Raw genomic sequence first — 19,189 nt, forward strand, 5'->3', positions numbered from 1 at the left:
GATGGCACCCCCCCATAGCCAAAACTTCTACTGAGTCATTCGCCGTGTTTTCCAGGAATACTTTCCATATGTAGTAGTGAGGCACCTCCAATAACAATTACGCAATCTACTGTTAACGGTGGCACAAAATGAGAGTGGAGGAATGATGTACTTCTTTTTTCAAACTCACACATCTCATATGTTAATTCAGTCAACAAGTACTTAGGGCTTATCACCTGCCAGGCAAGGGTAATATGACAACAATGAAAGCAAAAACCCTTGCTGTCACAGAATTTGGTTTCTAGTGGGAAGAGAGAGACATTAACAAATCATATATAAGTAAAACATTAATTATGGTGATAACAGAAAAATAAAGCAGGGGAGAGGGATAGTGTCTTAGTTCAGGTTGCTGTAACAACAGTACCATAGATTGGGTGGCTTAAACAACAAACATTTTTTTTCTCACAGATCTAGTGGCTGGGAAATCTAAGACCAGGGTGCCAGCATTATTAAGTTGTGGTGAAGGCTTACATTCTGGTTTCCTCACAGAGAGGACTCTTTATGCCCTTACAAATGCATCGATTCTCTTACCCACATGACCTCATCTAAAACTAACTCCCAAAGGCCCAACCTCCTATGTTGAGATTAAGGCTTCAACATGTGAATTTTTGGGGGACAAAAACATTCGGTCTCTAGCAGATAGGGGCCACCATGGGAGGAAATTACAATCTTAAATAGGGTTGTCAGGGAAGGCTTCATGGGGGCAAAGACCCGAGGAGGCATGGAAATGATCCATGCAGATGCTTGTCTAGGGAAGAGCATTCCAGGCAGAAGCAGTGGGAATGGGCCCTCAGGTAAGAGCATGTTTAGCAGGTTCAAAGAAAAGCCTCTTAGGCCAGGTCTGGAGTGAGGATGGAAAAGGTAACAGGACAGATCATGTAAAGACTTGTAGGCCACAGTTAGAGGCTTGGACAATTATTCTGAGGAAGAGATGAAGGTATTGGGAGGGGCTGTTGAGCAGAGGAGTGATATGATCTGCTTTATATTTTAGATTATTCTGACTGCTATGTTGAAAGTAGGGTTGAGAGCAGAGGGGAAGGGCAGGACACCAGTTAAGAGCACTTCCCAAAAATCCAGATGATGATTGGCTTGAACCAGGATAGTTGCTATAGGGATGTGAAGCAATCAAATTCTAGCTATCTGGGATCTGCTGACAGGTACACAATGGTGTGAGAGAGAAAAGGCAGTGTGAGAATGACTCTGCGGTCTGTGGCCTGAGCAAAACAGAAAGCTGGAGTTGCCATTAGCTGCGATCAAGTTTCTGGGTAAAGATCAAGAGCTCAGTTGTGGACAAGAGGGGTGTGAGATTTCTAACAGACCTTCAGGTGGAGGTGTGGGGAACACATCTGGATGTGATGAGCCTGGAATTCAAATTCACATGTGTGAATTTGAAAAAAGAAAAGAGGTGTGGACTGGAGCCATCCACACACACATAGCATTTGAAGTCACAAGACTGGGGGTGATGACATAGGGAGTAAGTATAAATAGAAAAGAGAAGTGGTCCAAGGACTCAGTCCTTACATTGGAGGTCAAGGAGACAAGGTGGAGACTAGGAGATACGAAGGCCTGTGCAGTCAGTGTTGCAGAGAAACGAAGAAACTGTTTCCAGAAGAAAGGAGAGGTCAACTGCTAACAAGTCAAGTAAAATGAGAACTGGGAAATGAGTTGACAAGCACAATTTGGCTGGCGTGATCAGAGAATGTTTAAGAGATAATGTGAGGGAAGAAAATGGAGGCAGGAAGTATGAACTACTTTTTTGAGTCATATTGTAAAGTAAAAAAAATGGGGTAATTTTATTCTTTTTTTTTTTAATATAGGAAAAATAATAGTATATTCGTATGCTGAGGAGAAGAATCCAGTTGAAGGGGAATACTGTGGCTTCAGGTAACAAGAGAGGAAAACTGCCTGAGCCACATCCTTCAGCAAGTGAGTGTTCAAGTGGAGGGTTTGTGTTTGCTTGGCGCACGGGTCATTCATCCACAGTGTGAGGAGAGAAGCAGGGCATGCGGGGTTGGCTGCAGAAAGCGGGCACAGGTCGGGGTGGGAACTTATGAAGACTGTTCTGATTGTTATTTTCTCTGTGAAGTAAAAGGAAAGGTCATTGGCTAAGAATGAAGATGGAAGAGCAGGTGCTGGGAGTCATTGAAGAGAATGAAAGAATGAATAAAATAGAGAAAAACATAATGCTATGATATAAATCTGTACATGCAAATTACTTTCCTCTTCAAATTAGACCCCCTGGAAGGCAGATCTCTGTCATGTTAAGTTTTAGAAAAAGTCATAATCCACTTGGAGCTAAGTATGAAGAATATGGTATATGATTTAAACCATGTAATTCTATTTTTGCTTAATCCAGGGAAGCCTTTAAGATAACTTAGAGTATATCCATTAAAAAAGATAAAAATGTCAGCTTCCCCTTCCTTTTAAATAAGGTATGGATCAAAAATAATTGATACTCATAACCCTAAGGTACCATAACATTCTGAAGCAAAATATTAAATGTCTTCTGTAGTATTTTAGTTAACTTTTAATTTTAATTGGTAATTTATGTGTAATTAACCACATACTTATGCCCCAACTATTTCACGTAAATGTGAGATGTCTTAGGCCTCTTTGAACTCTGCATGGAAAAGAATGCTGAGGCGGCATGTCTGTTTAAGCTGCCACTGCCTGCCTCTCATAAATAATATCTGACGTTGCATAATAGCCCAGATAAACTGCAGATCGCTTACAGCCTGATAAATAAGAGGAAACTGTACATCTTGTTTTCCACACTTCCCTTGGACAGCTAATTCACAATTTACTATTTTATAGCTATAAGATTTTAAAAATATAAAATAATATAGCTGTAAATATAGACTATTAGGAGACAGTCTGTAAAAATGTAAAAATAATATAGCTGTAAATATACACTATCAGGAGTACCAAATCTAGTTTTATAAGGTAGAGATATCAAGTAAAATGGAAATGAAAGATGTTTCAAGGAAAACTCCAGGACATCTGTGGCAGTACTAAAGAAACCTTCCTTCTCATGTTCCCAGCATGCTATTTTATTGATGCAACTTAACATTTTCAACAAAGTTGGTAAATTATCACTATATTACTGTCTTATAGCAACATAGTAAGAGCTCTAGAGATCATATAAGTATAAAATATGAATTTAAAACAACAATGAATATGTAGGATTTTTATTAGGGCAAGCATTTCCATAATCACAAATATTTCTTTAAAACAAATAAATGTCCCAAGATCTCTGTTAGTGATCCAAACTAAGTAGAAATTAGTAAAATTAATTATAAATGAACAATTTTAGCATATAAACCAACAAGACTTTCTAGATTTTTGACACTGTGACCCAACTGCATTATTTTCCAAGTTAGAATGACTAATAATTAATGTAAAAGCAATAATTAATACAGATGACATTGTACTTTTCCACAGTAAAGAAATAAACTTAATCTAATATTTTTATAAATCCCATTTGATATCACAAAATAAACTTCACTAAGCAATTTTTTAAAAAAATCTCAGGAAAAGTAGATATGATGAAAAGACAGATATTTTATATAAATAATTCAAAAATACTGTCGGGCAAGGAAATGTAAAATCCTTATTTGAATAAAAGAAAATTCTATAAAGCAATGAGTTATCAAAATACAGAAGAGGTATTCTAAAACAAATAAAAAACCAAGTAGTGACAACTACTTCTAATGTGTAACATACTGAAATGCCAAGGTGAAAGTGAACTGAACTATTTCTTAAAGCAGTGGAGAAGATGTAACTTTCAAAAATTCAGGAAGCATAGCAAATTAACTAATTAACTTACCATCTCCTTCAAATAAAAGCGAGAACCACTTGGGAGAATTTAAGCACCATTAGCAGACACATCTTAGAGCAGTTAATGAAATGTTTTGTATTTGAGTAGAAAACTATTTCAACGGTGAAAACGATGTAGGAATCAGAAGCATATTCTGCTGAGATACTAGGTAGTTGACACTTTCCCGAACTGGAAAAACATTTCATAAGAAGGCATATAGTTATTGACTGAATCACATTTGTTCTAAAAATAATTCATGCCTAGTCAAACAGCTTACCAGCTGCCACAACTCTGGGATCCTCATGGGACTTATGTCTCCCAGCTGCACGACTATCTGCACTCTCGTTCCACCAGAGAACATGAACTGCAGAAACAAACCACAAGTAGTTTCTGAACTATATGGCAATAGCAAATAAGAAATATTGAAAAAATGAATCAGAAATGTTGTCTTATTCTTTAAATCAAATTAGTGATATCAAGAAGGCAAAACTAAACATGTTAGTGATAAGATTTCAGAGGGATCAGAAATTTGGGATATAAATTTGTAAGTTAAACTGGAAACATAAGGCTGAAGAGAGAATGCAAAGAAACACAGCTTAAGGTACAATTAAGACTAGACCCAACTTCCTACTATTTTTTTTTCTTAAAAAGCAGATTATAAAAAAACTGTTTACTGTAGAAAATTTAGGTGATACAAAGAAAAAATAAAAATTAGTATAACCTTAAGTGCCTAGATAAACCTTTATCAACATATGGCGTGTTTCCTTAAAAAAAAATGAGTAAAACAAATTAGGGTCTTACTGTGTATTAGTAACAGATTTTTTTAAAATGTTGCAACAATGTGATAATTTTCTATGTCAATGATATTAATTTTGAATGACAAAGACAACAAAAACAATCATGACAAAAACAAAAATTGACAAATGGTATCTAATTACACTTAAGAGCTTCTGCACAGCAAAAAAAAAAAAAAAAAAAAAAAAAAAAAAAAAAAAAAAAAAACCACAAACTATCAACAGAGTAAACAGACAACCTACAGAATGGGAGAAAATTTTTTGCAAACTATGCATCTGACAAAGGTCTAATATCTAGCCTCTATAAGGAGCTTAAACAAACATATAAGAGAAAAACAAAGAACACCATTAAAAAGTGGGTGAAGGGCATGAACAGTCACTTTTCTAAAGAAGACATACATGAGGCCAACAAACTTATGAAAAAATGCTCAATATCACTGATTAGAGAAATGCAAATATAAGCCACAACTAGATACCATCTCACACCAGTCAGAATGGCTGTTACTAAAAAGTCAAAAAATAACAGATGCTGGTGAGGTTATAAAAAAAGGGAACACTTATACCCTGTTGATGGGAGTGTAAATCAGTTCAACCACTGTGGAAAGCAGTATGGTGATTCCTCAAAGTGCTAAAAGCAGAACCGCCATTCGACCTAGCAATCCCATTGCTGGATATACACCCAGAGAAATATCAGTCATTCTACCATAAAGACATGTGCATGTGAATGTTCACTGCAGCACTATTCACAACAGCAAAGACTTGGAATCTTTTCATGAAAACCTATATGCCTATCAATAACAGATTGGATAAAGAAAATGTGGTACATACACACCATGGAATACCATGCAGCCATAAAAAAGAACCAGATTATATCTTTTGTGGGAACACGGATGGAGCTAGAGGCTATTATCCTCAACAACCCAACGGAGGAAAAGAAAACCAGATACCACGTGTTCTAACAGGTGGAAGCTACATGATGAGAATTTATGAACACAAAGAAGGAAACAACAGACACTGGGGTCTACTTGAGAATGGAAGATGGGAGGAGAGAGAAGATTAGAAAGATAACAATTGGGTACTGGGCTTAATACCTGAGTGATGAAATAATCTGTACAACAAACCCCCGTGACATGGGTTAACCTAGGTAACAAACCTTCACATGTACCCCGTGAACCTAAAATAAAAGTTTAAAAAAAAAAAAACAGCAGTTCAGCATTTGAAAAAGGCTCCATAAAGTATTAACATTGTAAAAAAATAAGATGTAAAATAAGATGTTTATAGGTTTTTTCAGTCCTATAAACAACAAACTCTAAAAATTTGGAAATAAAAATTAAAACAGGTACCATAATGAAAAAGAGAGACAAACTGATCTAATATACATGGCAACTTCATAAAACAAATGGACAACTGTACCTCTGTTGAGTTCTCCATATTCTGTGTGGAAAACACCAACTACTTTTGTGTAGCCTAAATTGACATGGGCATTAATTGCTCTTTTAAATGCATCACCCCACAGAGCTGGTCCACCAGGTTTCATCTGAAAAACAGCTAGTTCATAGACTCCTAGAATAGGGAGAAAAATAATTATTTTACAGAAGACATTCAAATAATTTCTAACCAGGTTTTCTTGATTCCATCAGAAGGCTAACCAATGAATTTAGAGGATAATCCATGTATACATACATATGCACTCATATTTATTAATTCTCTGCATTATTTTTCTTTGCTTTTATGTTTAGAAAGTCTTTGTGCATGTTGAAGGGTCAGTTGTTAAAATTAATCATAAAGAAAATAAAGAAAAGAGACTGGAAGCTATATATAAACTACACTCTGCAATATTTTTAATCTATAAAATTTGTCAAAAAAACAGATATTGAGAATTTATAATGGAGCAGAATTTTCAAGCTGCCCGTCTACACTTTAAAAAAAAGAAATGAGTAAGAGAAGTACTTTCTGATATCCTACATTTCTTTCTCCTTTTCAATTTTAAGAGGAAATAACTTTTTCCTTTGTATTATTTTCCCCTATAGGATTCTATTTCTAGCTGACCCAAAGTCATGTCTGAGTCTTTAAGGAAAAAAAGAAAACCCTCAAGGAGATGGTTTTATTCTTCTTAAATATCGAGGTAAATGCTTAAAAACCATTCTACCTTCTGGCCAGAAGTATAAGATGGGTGGAGAGAAAGAAACCAGAGGACAAGGTAGATTGGAGAAGAAAAAGGAAAGAAATACAAAGTTACTAAAGAATTATGAACAACATAGAGGAAGGGAACTATTTGTAAGACCTGACACTGCGAAGCCAACTGTTTTACTTAGTGCTGAAAGCTGAGGGGAGTTTTAAGTACATTAGAATCCAAACAAGACTTTTCAAATCTCGTATAATCTAAAATAAAATCAAAGTTGAGTTTATGGGAGACATAAAATGAAATTTAAATTAGTTTATGCTTTTTGAATCTGACCTCTGTTTAAAATTAGACTGAAGTAATTATTTCCTTTAGTGCGCAAGAAGTGAAATCAGGAGGAAGACAAATCTTTTCAAACTGAGAAACAAGAAAGAGGAAGACACAAAAGTTAAACTACAATAATGTAGCTTAACAGTGTAAGTTAATTCATTCCCCCAAAACAGTCAGTTTACAAAGATATACTTAATGATTTAAGATTAGCTGAATTTGTGGAAAAATACTTTTATATTAAAAGTTTATACATTTTAAAACTGTGACAAAATTTCATAAACTACGACTCATCTACCTACACCTGTTTTCCTAGCTCCCAAGCCCCACTTTTTCACCTGTACTGACCATGTCAACTTTTGTTAGGCATCTGCTAGATTTCAATTCGGAAAAATACTTCACTTTTTTGTGCTCAATGTTTTAAGGATAAGCAAAGAGCTCTAGAGCTCCAATTCTCTCTCTCTCTCTCTCTCTTTTTTTTTTAAAGATTGAATCTCGCTCCATCGCCCAGGCTGAAGTGCAGTGATGCGATCTCGGCTCACTGCAACCTCTGCCTCCTAAGTTCAGGCAATCCTCCTGCCTCAGCCTCCTGAGTAGCTGGGACTACAGGCATGCACCACCACACCCAGCTAATTTTTGTATTTTTGGTAGAGATGGCGCTTCACTACATTGACCAGGTGGATCTTGAATTCTTGACCTCAAGTGATTCGCCCACCTCGGCCTCCCAAAGTGCTGAGATTACAGGTGTGAGCCCAGTCTCTAATTCATTTTTATCTCCAGACTCACCATATATTATTATAGAAAACAAAGAGTTACATATTTTTTTCCTATAGAACTTTACTTTTTATAGCTTTAGATTTATAGTATTGTACTCATTAAAACTCATAGTCTATAAGAGGGAAGAACTCACCTTCTTTTGGAGGCTTTTCTAATTTGGACCATGGTATGAGGTAAGTAATTTCCGTCTCTTGTTTATCAATGTGAGCCAAATTTGGAATGATGGATTGTTCTTGCCATTCCTTACAGTTGGCTAAGGCTTTCCGAACTTCAGCTCGATGAGCAAAATTATCTATGGGAGGAAAATAAGAAAAAATTTTTTGATTTAAAATCGCCCATATTTTTACTTAAATTGTACTCAGTTCAGCAAATGTGCAAGGCCATATGGGGACCCCATGTTATTATGTCACTGGAGATGCCAACATAAATATATGTGACAACTGCTCTCAAGTTACTCATGGTCTAAAAGGGGAGTTGAAATGTAAAAAATGAACTTAATTGACATAGAATGGGCTTTATAGGCTCTAAGACTTTCTTAGGAAGTTGTGTGAATTAGGTTCATTATTCAATCTTTCTGTGCCTCAGTTTCTTATTCTGTGAAGAAAATAGTATAACACCTACCTCCAGGGTTGTTGTGAGGATTAAATGAATTAATACATGAAAAGAGCTTAGAATGGTGTTTGGCACCTTAGTTAGTACTCAGTATATGTTAACGATTCTTATTAATAAATGGAAGCATTTGATTTATAAAGACAATTTTTCCTTGGTGGTCGGTGATTAGGTCAAGCTACACTTTGAATCAAATTTAACATAAATGAAATTAAGATGCACTTTTTAAGCCTATTTTTTGAACAGCAGCTCCCAATGAAATAGTGCTGATTCTTTTATTTATTGTCAGTAGTTCTTTTTCTCCACAACTTATTTCTCTTCTTTCTAAGTTACCCAAACAGGTATATACATTTACCAAGATATGGGCCTTGTATAGTCAGCCCTCCCTCTCCACAGGTTCTGCATCTATGGATTCAACCAACTGCAGATTAAAAATATTCTTAAAAATACAAGTGAAATAATATAGTATAACAACTACTTACATAGTATCTATTTTTTTTTTTATTTTTTAATTTTTTTTTTTGAGACGGAGTCTTGCTCTGTCGCCCAGGCTGGGGTGCAGTGGCCGGATCTCAGCTCACTGCAAGCTCCGCCTCCCAGGTTTACGCCATTCTCCTACCTCAGCCTCCCGAGTAGCTGGGACTACAGGTGCCCGCCAACCCGCCCGGCTAGTTTTTTTGCATTTTTTAGTAGAGACGGGGTTTCACCGTGTTAGCGAGGATGGTCTCGATCTCCTGACCTTGTGATCCGCCCGTCTCGGCCTCCCAAAGTGCTGGGATTACAGGCTTGAGCCACCGCGCCCGGCCCATAGTATCTATATTGTATTAGGGATTAAAAGTAATCTAGAGATGACTTACAGTATATGGAAGGATGTGTGTGGGTTTGATGGAAACACTATGCTGTTTCATATAAGGGACTTCAGCTGATTTTGGTATCTACAGAGGGTCCTGGTACCAACCTCCTGCAAATACAGAGGGAAAACTATAGTATATTTACTTTTAGGGCCTCCTAAGACTAATAGTAAATGAACTATATAATTTTTGCTGAGGACAAGGAATAACACCTATCTTACAACTTAAGTCAATTATAAAGACTTTATGAGCAGTTTAATGGGACATGATTAAACTTGTGGCTCATCTAACGCACATAAGTGGATCATATATGTGGTTTATCTAAAGCATATAAATGAATTATAAAGACTTTATTAGTAGGTTTTTCAATGGGACATGTTTCAATTTATGGTTTATCTAAAGCATAAGTTATGTTTTAATAGGGTCTGTTTTATTAACAGGGAAAAACTAAAGAGTTACGTCAAGTATAGAATGAACTCTTTTCATATTAAATTACTTTATGACTATTAACCTTGGACACTGATCACTAAACAGTAAATGAAATTATTAAAAGTTCTTTAGGTACCCTCAAGTCCTGATGTGGACTGTTAAGAACAGACATGGGAGTAACAAACATTCTGGGGATTCTTGTTACTTGTTCTCCTTCCTCTACTAAATCAGAGGTAGGTCAGCTCAATATGGGAAGAACTCTCTCTCATTCCTTTTCCTCCCTAGGGTAGTACGAAAGTGAATTCCTTGAAACTCTGGGGTACATAAATGAAAAAAAAAAAAGTGGTCTCTAAACATAACAGAATTATTAAATCTCAGAGTTGGGTAAGGCTTAAAAGTTAATGATCATCCTTTAAAAACCTCCATTTTTATAAAACTCCCAAATGGGTGAATTATTTCTGCAAAAATGCTGATATCCAGCCCTAGCTGTAATAATAATAAGAAAAAAAATTCTCTTATCCTAATGATACCCCTTTACCCAAGAACTGCAATTAGGAGTCTCACAAATTTGCAAAGCATTCTCCCTTATTTAGCCAGTATTCCATCGTAGTCAATACCATATATAGTTACACATTTAAAACATTTTTATTAAATATACATGCCTTTTGGCAGGCCCAACTGTGATCTTAACCCACTTGAACATTTACAATTACTGCTTTAAATTTTCACGAACTATCTGTATAGCAAACAATTCTAACATTTTTCTGGGGATTAAAGTCTAGTTCACAATTTTATGGTTTGATATATGAGACTCCATGTTTTCTCTTTATGATAACATAAGAGTTCAAGCAAGGGGTGGTTAGAGGTGAACCACTGGGAAGAAGATCTGCTAATTTATTTTTTTGGTATTGCTTTTAAAAAGTCTTACTTAACCTGTATGTATCTATAGTAATATAGATCCAAGAACTAAGTGTTATGTTACATTTAACAGAATGAAAATCTATACTGAACACTAAAACTGGATGACTCTTTACCATACTTCCAAATATGAAACACTTTATTCATTCTGCCTCCAAATTCTACGCTCCAGAATCCAACCAATTCAGAGTGAGCTGTCCGAAGATGAATGGTTTTCTTAAGATTTTCCATGAACGCATTCATTTTTGAAGGTTTAAGGTAATAAGTACGAAATTCATAGAACGTTCCATTGTATTGTCTGGGGCCTGTAGCAAAAGATGAGCACACCTGAGGGAGATAAGACAGATGTAAATATCCTGGGAAGGTAGAATTACAGATTTGGTTACAACCAAATCTGAGTCTGGTACAAGGAACACACACACACTCATTATCCATTGTTTACTTTTGTTGTCAATTCTCCATATATATTTGTTTACATAGAGATGTCAATAAAGATAACTACTCTTAATTCTGATGAATATATAGTGACTGTTTCCTAGCAGGGGTCTACCTCTAGCCATTTTTTCACGAGAATTTGCTTTATAAGAAGGCCGTGGGATCATAATGATACTCCTTTACCCAAGAAGTACATTTAAGACTTAGTCTCATTAATTTACAAAGGGTTTTCCCCTGTTTAGCCAATATTCCATCTTACTCAATACCATATGTATTAGTTACACATTGAAAAAAATTTATTAAGTACACATGCCTTTTGGCAGGCCCAAAAATACATTTACTAATAACAACCTCTTTTTTTTAGGTTCCTAAAAAAACAGGAAGGCTATTCAGGTCAAAGTATTTCTTGAATCCACTGACGAAGACTACTGGTCAAAAACAGGACTGGACTGTAACTAATATAAAAGGAAGCTATGACTTATCCAGTTGCATTGTACTATGGGCGTGTACAGCATAAAGGCTGAAAAGGAAAAAAACTCAACAAATCAGAATTGTCTGCATCATTGTTTCTAATTACAGATGCAATATCAAGAAGTATGCACATTTAGTGCACCCAATTATACCAAGTTTATGGAACTATCCTTTAAGACCACTCTTTGTAATAGTCATACACCAAATAGGTAAATTTTCTGTCCTATTCTGGCCCTCTGAGCCTGAGTGAACTTAATGTTCAGTAGCAAATGCCCTGTCAGAAATTATCCAGAGTCTGTGTGTATGTACATGCAAATATTTATGTAAACACACGTGGATACACAGACCACTCCCGTGGCATTCTAGTTTACAAATCCATTCATTTAGATATGGTTAGCATGTGACAACTTCCTGAGGCTCACTACCTAGAATAATGTATCACAACAGTTTCAGTAGGCATCTTTCACTGACATATTTTTGGTTACAACATACAAATGTCTATGTAGTTTGTGTGCATAACGTCTTAATTATAATTGTCTATCTTGAGTTCATTCATCTCCAGTATGAGTTATACCCTTATTGTCCAAGTGTCTTAGTTTTCTTGGAAAACCCTTCTTCACACCAAAAAATAATTGCAACTATCCTTTCTTTCGATGGCCATTCTTTTTGGGTCAATTTAATCAAATTCTGAAAATAAAAAACCGTTTAGTATCTACAGTTTAAAAATAATATAAAATATAAACATTTCAGAAAATGGGCCAATGAGGTATTTGAAACAACTGTTTTTAATTTTCAGAGTTTTGTATCTAGAGATGTTATCCTAAAAAAAGATATTAGAAAAAAATTATCTACAAACATGTTGTGTTTACTTGGGAATGAGAAATGAGGATTATAGATGCAAATGTATGGGATAGAAAGCCATCAGTGCATCCAGTCAGGGAAAGGTAAAGGGAAGCTTTTATCAGCAAAAAGCGAGAGATTCACATAGGTTGCTTACAAACAGAGTTGACTGGTTCCAGAGACTCAAAGCCAGAGTTGCCAGTTCAGTGGTAGAGATGCTGTTACCAGGAAAGCGGTCTTTCAAGAACATCTTATCTGAATTACTGCAGTCCTAAAGAAGGCCTAATGATAAACTTTGTCAAAGCAGGAGATGGGTGTAGGATGTGAAAGGATTTCCTGTGGGGGTTTTGAAGTCCTTGGGCTGGGCGCTGTGGCTCACGCCTGTAATCCTAGCACTTTGGGAGGCCGAGGGTGGGGCAGATCACTTGAGGTCAGGAGTTCGAGACCAGCATGGCCAACATGGCGAAACCCCATCCCTACTAAAAACACAAAAATTAGCCGGGTGTTGTGGCGGGCTCCTGTAATCCCAGCGATTCTGAAAGCTGAGGCGGGAGAATCGCTTGAACCTGGGAAGTGGAGGTTGCAGTGAGCCGAGATCGCCTGGGTGACAGAAAAAGCCTCTGTCTCAAAAAATTAAAATTAAAATTAAAGTCCTTGGCAACAGCTCTTATCTCAGATATGTAAGCACGAGCCTCCTCTCTTCCTGCCCTCCCAGTCTGTTCTGTCTGGATCTGACAAAAGTGATTTCATCTGGGTATCTGCAACTTTCACAGAAAATAGGTGGTCAAATGGACAGATTTTTATTCTCTTTCCCGGGAGAAATATATCATAGAGAAGCTCAGGAAAGGCTAACTGCAGGGAGAGAGGGATATGTGTGGGGCGGTGAGACTTTTCTTGCACAGCAAACTACCTACTGGAGGCAGAAATCATAAGTCTTCCGTGCTCCCTTACCTCCAAGTTAGGGCTCATTCCCAGCACAATGACCTCTACTTCACTTAAAAAAGAACAACTGGCAGACATTTTAAAAAACTCAACCAAGTTCAGAATAATGCCATAAGGAAGTAATTCTTGGCCCTGTGCCACTAGAGAAAGAATATTTAGGGTAAAGACTGCATTGTTAATCCGAGGTGAATTGACAATAGCTGCTGTTCTTTCGTGTTCCTCAGTCTGTCTCTAGGATAGGTTAACCCCCTTCCTATCCTGCCCCTTCAGAAAGGAGTAAAGTCCTAAACGTGAAAAGGAAAGACATTTCTGGCTTGGAGCCACAGAATAGGCCAATCTCGAAAGTTAGGGCAGAATCACAAGCTCCATTTTGTCCATTTCTCATCTAAGGTTAAAAGAGTCTGTCATCGTCCTGTTTGCTAGGAGGCTCCCGTCCCAGCCTGGCTGGGGGAGCGACCGCACGAAGAGCGGGTGGCGGGCAGGGTCCAGCCCCACCGGGACCCTGGGTCTCCTCTTCAAGGGTCTCCGCGAAATGCTCGAAGTTGTTTCATTCAAAAGGGGAAGGCCTGTTCCACTGCGAGCGGCTGGTTGGCCATTCCCTCCTTCAACCTGATGTTTAGAGAGGGGGGAGGTTTGGAAAGCCACAACTCCACCGGCGGATCGACAGCGCCAGGTGACAACATGGGAGCGCTCCCTGGGCCGCAGCCACTTAGCTGGGCGCAGCCACTTAGCTTAGCTGGACTTAGCCGGGCGGCAAAAACGCAACAGCCGGCGCCACGGGGTGGCCGGGGGTTGTGGCATTTAGGCTAGAAAACAGCTGGCATCAGGCCGGACGCAGTGGCTCATGCCCGTAATCCCAGCACTTTGGGAGGTCGAGGCGGGCGGATCACGAGGTCAGGAGTTCGAGACCACCCTGACCAACATGGCGAAACCCCGACTCTACTAAATATACAAAAAAAAATTAGCCGGGCGTGCTGGCGCAGGCCTGTAATTCCTGCTACTCAGGGGGCTGAGACAGGAGAATCGCCAGAACCCGGGAGGCGGAGGTTGCAGTGAACCGAGATCGCGCCACTGCACTCCAGCCTGGGCAACACAGCGAGACTCCGTCTCAAAAACAAAAACAAAACACACAAAATCCCTGGCATCCAGCTAGAAAAGCCCTCTGACTGCGACTGCCGGCGGGACGATCCCTGTCTGCAGCCCCCTCCTTGCGCGCCACACGGCTCCGGAGACTGCGCTAGAACTTCGGCGTCGGCGCGGGGCCCCAGGTCTGGGAGCGCCTGCGCGTGGCTCGCACATGCGCGTGGCTTGCACGCTCCTGAAACACCCCCCCCGCCCCACCCCTCCCCTCGGGCAAGGGCTGGGGCGCGCTCCCGCGGCCAGTACCTGAGGCGCCAGCGTCCGTGAGGCAAGCGCCCTGGTCAGGCCGCTTCTGAGTACTAGCATGGCGTGGCTTCGGCGCTGAGAAAAGCAGCCAGCCGAATCCTTTGTGAGACTTCTCTGAAGGCTTCCCGAGTGGAAAAAAGCGACTCCTGGACCACTGGCGGACGCAGGCAGGGGCGGGGTTCGGCTGGGTCAGCTCCACCCCGGCGCTGGAGGCGCGACAGGTCCAGTAGCTTGGCGTCTTTGTCTTCGGCGCTGAGCCTGGGTGCCTCTTGGTTTCCTGAAACGTTCTTGCCCCAGACGTTAGAGGTGACATTAGAATTAGCTGAAGGCTGGGATCGTTCCTGCTCCACCTTTCTGGGCTCTGACCTCATTCGCTCCAATGCGCAGTTGTGTAGATTCATAAATGTGCGGGGTTTGTGCGTGTGTTGCCCTGGAGAAGGAAGGGGAGGTGTTGAGCGTGTGCATGTGCAGTGCTCTGCATTTAAAGTCGAGATGTTGACAGGGTTAACTTGTTTGTTTGAGACGGAGTCTCGCTCTGTCACCCAGACTGGAGTGCAGTGGCGCGATCTCGGCTCACTGCAAACTCCGCCTCCCGGGTTCAAGCGATTCTCCTGCCTCAACCTCCTGAGTAGCTGGGACTACAGGCGCCCGCCACCACGCCCGGCTAATTTTTGTATTTTTTAATAGAGACGGAGTTTCACCATATTGGCCAGGCTGGGACAGGGTTAACTTTTATACGTTGTGATAGATGTGTATTTGTAGACCAGCGAGCCTTCGCTTTTCTCCATTGTGTTATCTGTCCCCATTGCCACCCCAGCGTGATCTTGGAAGGCTCCTAATAAAGATTTAATTTTCCATGAGCTCAGAGGACTAGCAGCACCGAGCATGATAGGAAAAAGTCGAAGTTAAACATAGTTTGAAACTAGATTGTTCTGTAAGCCTTAACAGCAAAACAGCCGACCTCTGATCTAGTCCTCCCAGTCCCGGAGTACTGGTCCCCAGACTAACCACCTTCAACATTTTAAGCTGTTTCTTCTAATACCTGTTTCCGTGTTTTGTTTTTTTGTTTGTTTGTTTGTTTTTTTGAGACGGAGTCTCGCTCTGCCTCCCAGGCTGGAGTGCAGTGGCGCGATCTCGGCTCACTGCAACCTCCGCCTCCCGGGTTCACGCCATTCTCCTGCCTCAGCCTTCAGAGTAGCTGGAATTACAGGCGCATACCACCACGCCCGGCTAATTTTTCTATTTTTAGGAGAGACGGCATTTCACCATGTTGGCCAGGCTGGTCTGGAACTCCCAACCTCAGGTGATCCGCTCGCCTTGGCCTCCCAAAGTGCTGGGATTACAAGCGTGAGCCACAAGGCCCGGCCCGTATTTTTAAATAATAGGCATTTTCTGCTATTTCTTGCATTTTCAGTTATGGATAGTATGTGCTGACTTCCTTCTGTGGCAGGTGAGGATTTACGTCTCATAGAAGCCACTGCCCCCAAATTCACTTTCTGGGGGAGTGGCTTCTATGAGACATACATCCTTATCTAATAATGCTTGCATTAGTTAATTTACAGTAATTGATTATATTAATTTCACAGAAATCTCCATTGTGTTAATGTTTGCATTATTCTTTCTAATAATTACATTATTGCACACGTTAATGTAACATTCCCATCACGAGGACTAGGGAATTTTGTGGAAGGGCTTTGGAATCATCAGTTTGAAGGGAGGCTCTTTAAAATTAGCAATTCCAGAGGAGATGCCTTAATTTTTGCAGCTGAGGGATACCCATTTCTAACCAAGTAAGACTAAACAAAATATAATTTGTGTCAGCACTAGATCTATATGATTTATTTTCTTGGACTTCTTTTATTTTTCTTTGAGGCGGAGTCTCAGTCTGTCGCTCAGGCTGCAGTGCAATGGCATGATCTCGGCTCACTGCAACCTCCGCTTCTCAGGTTCAAGCAATTCTCTTGCCTCAGCCTCCCAAGTAGCTGGGATTACAAGTGCGCGCCATCATCCTGGCTAATTTTTTGTACTTTCTACTTAGTAGAGACAGGGTTTCACCATGTTGGCTAAGCTGGTAGTGAACGCCTGACCTCAAGTGATCTGCCTGCCTCCCAAAGTGCTAGGATTTATAGGCGTGAGCCACACTGCACCCACCTATTTTCTTGGACTTTTTAAACCCTGGAATTAATGCATTCACTCATTTAAACAGCATTTACTAAATTCCTTCTATGCTCTTTTCCTGAAACGGGGGTACAGAACTGAACAAGACAAAGTTCCTGTCCTCTTGGAATGTACAGGTTGGGGGAAGGAGATGAATAAATGAAGAGAAAATAGATCAGTGATTAATAAATAGTATGAAGTAAAGTACAGTAAGATATGGAGAACAGAAAGTGGTGGAAGGAAGTAGCACAGACTCCTGGCTGTTTCTCAGTATCTACTCTCCCCTAGCCCAACCCCTGCCCTTTTTAAAAATTAATAATAGAATCTTTGCAGTTTGTTGTGGCCCCCGCACTAAATCCTGGACAGTGGAAAAATGTTGGCATATTAGTGACCTGGAAGTGACCTTAAAGGAGTGCTGGAGGGGTTGTTACCTTGTTTCTAATTTCTGCTTGCTGGAATATGATGTAATACCTTGAGTTCTTGGACTATGAGGTAGAAGGCTTATGTTGATGATGGTGGAACAAAGAGAAGTAGCCTTGGTTTCTGACACCATGGAACACCATACTAGGAACCCTGGGCTGCCCTTCTCTGGACTTCTTTTACATGTGAAATCGCCTTCTAGTTTAAGCCACTGTTATATGGCTTAAACCTACAATTTTAGTCAACACAAGGGTGAATATTTCTTCTCTCTCACTCTCACTTGTTTATAGTTTTTCTTTTAGCTATCATTTACTAACTACCAAATTATTTGCCAGAAGTGTAAATTTTCTCTGTGATTAAACCTGTTAATCAGTTTCAGTTTCTTCTTTTGGAGCTAATCTTTCCAAAGTCCTAATTCTCTTGCTTCAGTGTGGACTAGTTCTCTAAGATATCATGGCCGTAATTCTGGGATCTCCTTTTACTGATATGCTGGGGAATCTCATTCACCTCTTGGTGGATCCTGTTTCAGGATGTTAAAGCTTTTTTTTTTTCTCCCAGATTTTAGCAGAGGGTATTGAAGCTTGTATCTCTAATGCCTCTATCCTGCTAACCCTCTTAATTCTCAGTTTGGATGGGTATAAAATTCTATGTTGGAAATATTTTTTTCTCACATTTTTTTTAAGGCAATGGTCCACTATATTATAGTTTCTAGTGAAAAATTCATACCATTCTGAGTGCTGATAGTTTGTATGTGACTTGTTTTTTACTCTCATTGGAAGCTTTTGTGTTTTTGTCTGTGTCCCTGGTATTCTGAAATTTCACAATGATGTGCCTTGGAGAAGGTGTTTCATCTATTGTGCCTCATTCAGTAGACATATGGACACTCTTCAGTATTGAAAAATATATTGTACTTATTGGATTTTTTTCTTCCTGTGTTGATCTTAACTTATGTTGTTCAAACATGTGCCTCCACTTGATTCTCTAATTTTCTACTTTTTTTTCTGTTTTCTGTCTAGTTTTTTGGAGGAAAATACCAGTTTTATCTTATAACTATTGAAATTTTAAATTTCCACTTTCACTGCATTTATTTCCAAGAGCTTCTTTTGTACTCCATTCCCAGAAGGTTAATGTATTTTCCTTTCTGTTTTCAGAAAGAGTATCCTCTTTTTGCTTTGTGAATTCAATATTTCTGTCTCTTTGAGGATGTGAATTACTGGTGTTTTATTTTTAAAATAGTTACTGTTTTAGGTCTTCTCCCAGCTTTGTTTCTGTTTTGTTCAAGTTGTGTTACGTTTTCTACTTATGTTCTGCCTTTGGTACTAAAGTTTTTCTTAAAATATTTTTGTGTTCATGATCATTGGGAATCAGCTTTTTTTTTGGAGACAATAAAAAAATTTGAAAGCTCTTTGCACATGAGTGGCACCTGTTAGTGGGCTCCACTGTAGGGTTTCCTGAGTAATCTCTTTTTGAGGTGACCCTCCCACTCCATTATTATCTGTCATTTCTCCTAGTCTAGTCTGTTACCCTTTGTGGAAACTTCCAGTGTCCAATGTGTCCGGTATAAACCTTGTTACAGTTTCCTGTGACTGAGGAGGGAAGGAAGCTGGCTCAGTATTTGATATTTGGTAGATACTTTCCCCTGTATATGGTATTCTTGCATGTGGTTCAACTTTTCAAGACTGTTATTAATTAGGATAGGCTAAACTGCTGTAACAAGTACAGTTGACACTCCATATCCTATTAATTAGGATAGGCTAAACTGCAGTAACATATACAGGTGACACTCTGTATCCATGGGTTCTGTATCCATGGATTAAACCAACTGGAATAGAAAATAATTGGAAAAAAACTAATA

At 39.2% G+C, this 19,189-nt stretch overlaps 1 protein-coding gene and 1 long non-coding RNA gene across 6 annotated transcripts in view; one reads left to right on the forward strand and one right to left on the reverse strand.

The window, feature by feature from the left end:
• The window catches only part of NIPSNAP3B (nipsnap homolog 3B), a 28,596-nt gene extending 13,466 nt beyond the window's left edge, over positions 1–15,130 (reverse strand). The window contains exons 1-7 of one of the 4 annotated variants that reach the window (XR_012424499.1): positions 14,758–15,130; positions 10,800–11,010; positions 8,010–8,168; positions 6,064–6,213; positions 5,742–5,824; positions 4,134–4,220; positions 3,866–4,045 (exon numbers count right to left, since the gene is read on the reverse strand). Coding sequence is in view for 2 of the 4 variants with exons in the window: in XM_065530277.2 (XP_065386349.1) it covers positions 4,022–4,045; positions 4,134–4,220; positions 5,742–5,824; positions 6,064–6,213; positions 8,010–8,168; positions 10,800–11,010; positions 14,758–14,817 (774 nt within the window). In the remaining 2 variants the exon portion in view is untranslated. Of the gene's footprint in view, positions 1–3,211; positions 4,046–4,133; positions 4,221–5,741; positions 5,825–6,063; positions 6,214–8,009; positions 8,169–10,799; positions 11,011–14,757 lie in introns of those variants that run through there. The other 3 variants (XM_065530277.2, XR_012424500.1, XM_005581146.4) reach the window with 3 other exon arrangements.
• On the forward strand, positions 1,552–12,343 carry LOC141408623 (uncharacterized). Of its 2 annotated transcripts, XR_012424502.1 has the most exons (6): positions 1,552–1,754; positions 1,857–1,965; positions 6,681–6,775; positions 7,148–7,248; positions 10,757–10,941; positions 11,483–12,343. It is a non-coding gene; the product is annotated as an uncharacterized lncRNA (long non-coding RNA). The 2 variants fall into 2 exon arrangements; XR_012424501.1 differs by lacking the exon at positions 7,148–7,248 and having other exon boundaries at positions 11,483–12,150.
• Positions 15,131–19,189: the final 4,059 nt, after the last annotated feature.

Source organism: Macaca fascicularis, chromosome 15, assembly GCF_037993035.2.
Source record: "Macaca fascicularis isolate 582-1 chromosome 15, T2T-MFA8v1.1".
NCBI lineage: Eukaryota > Metazoa > Chordata > Mammalia > Primates > Cercopithecidae > Macaca > Macaca fascicularis.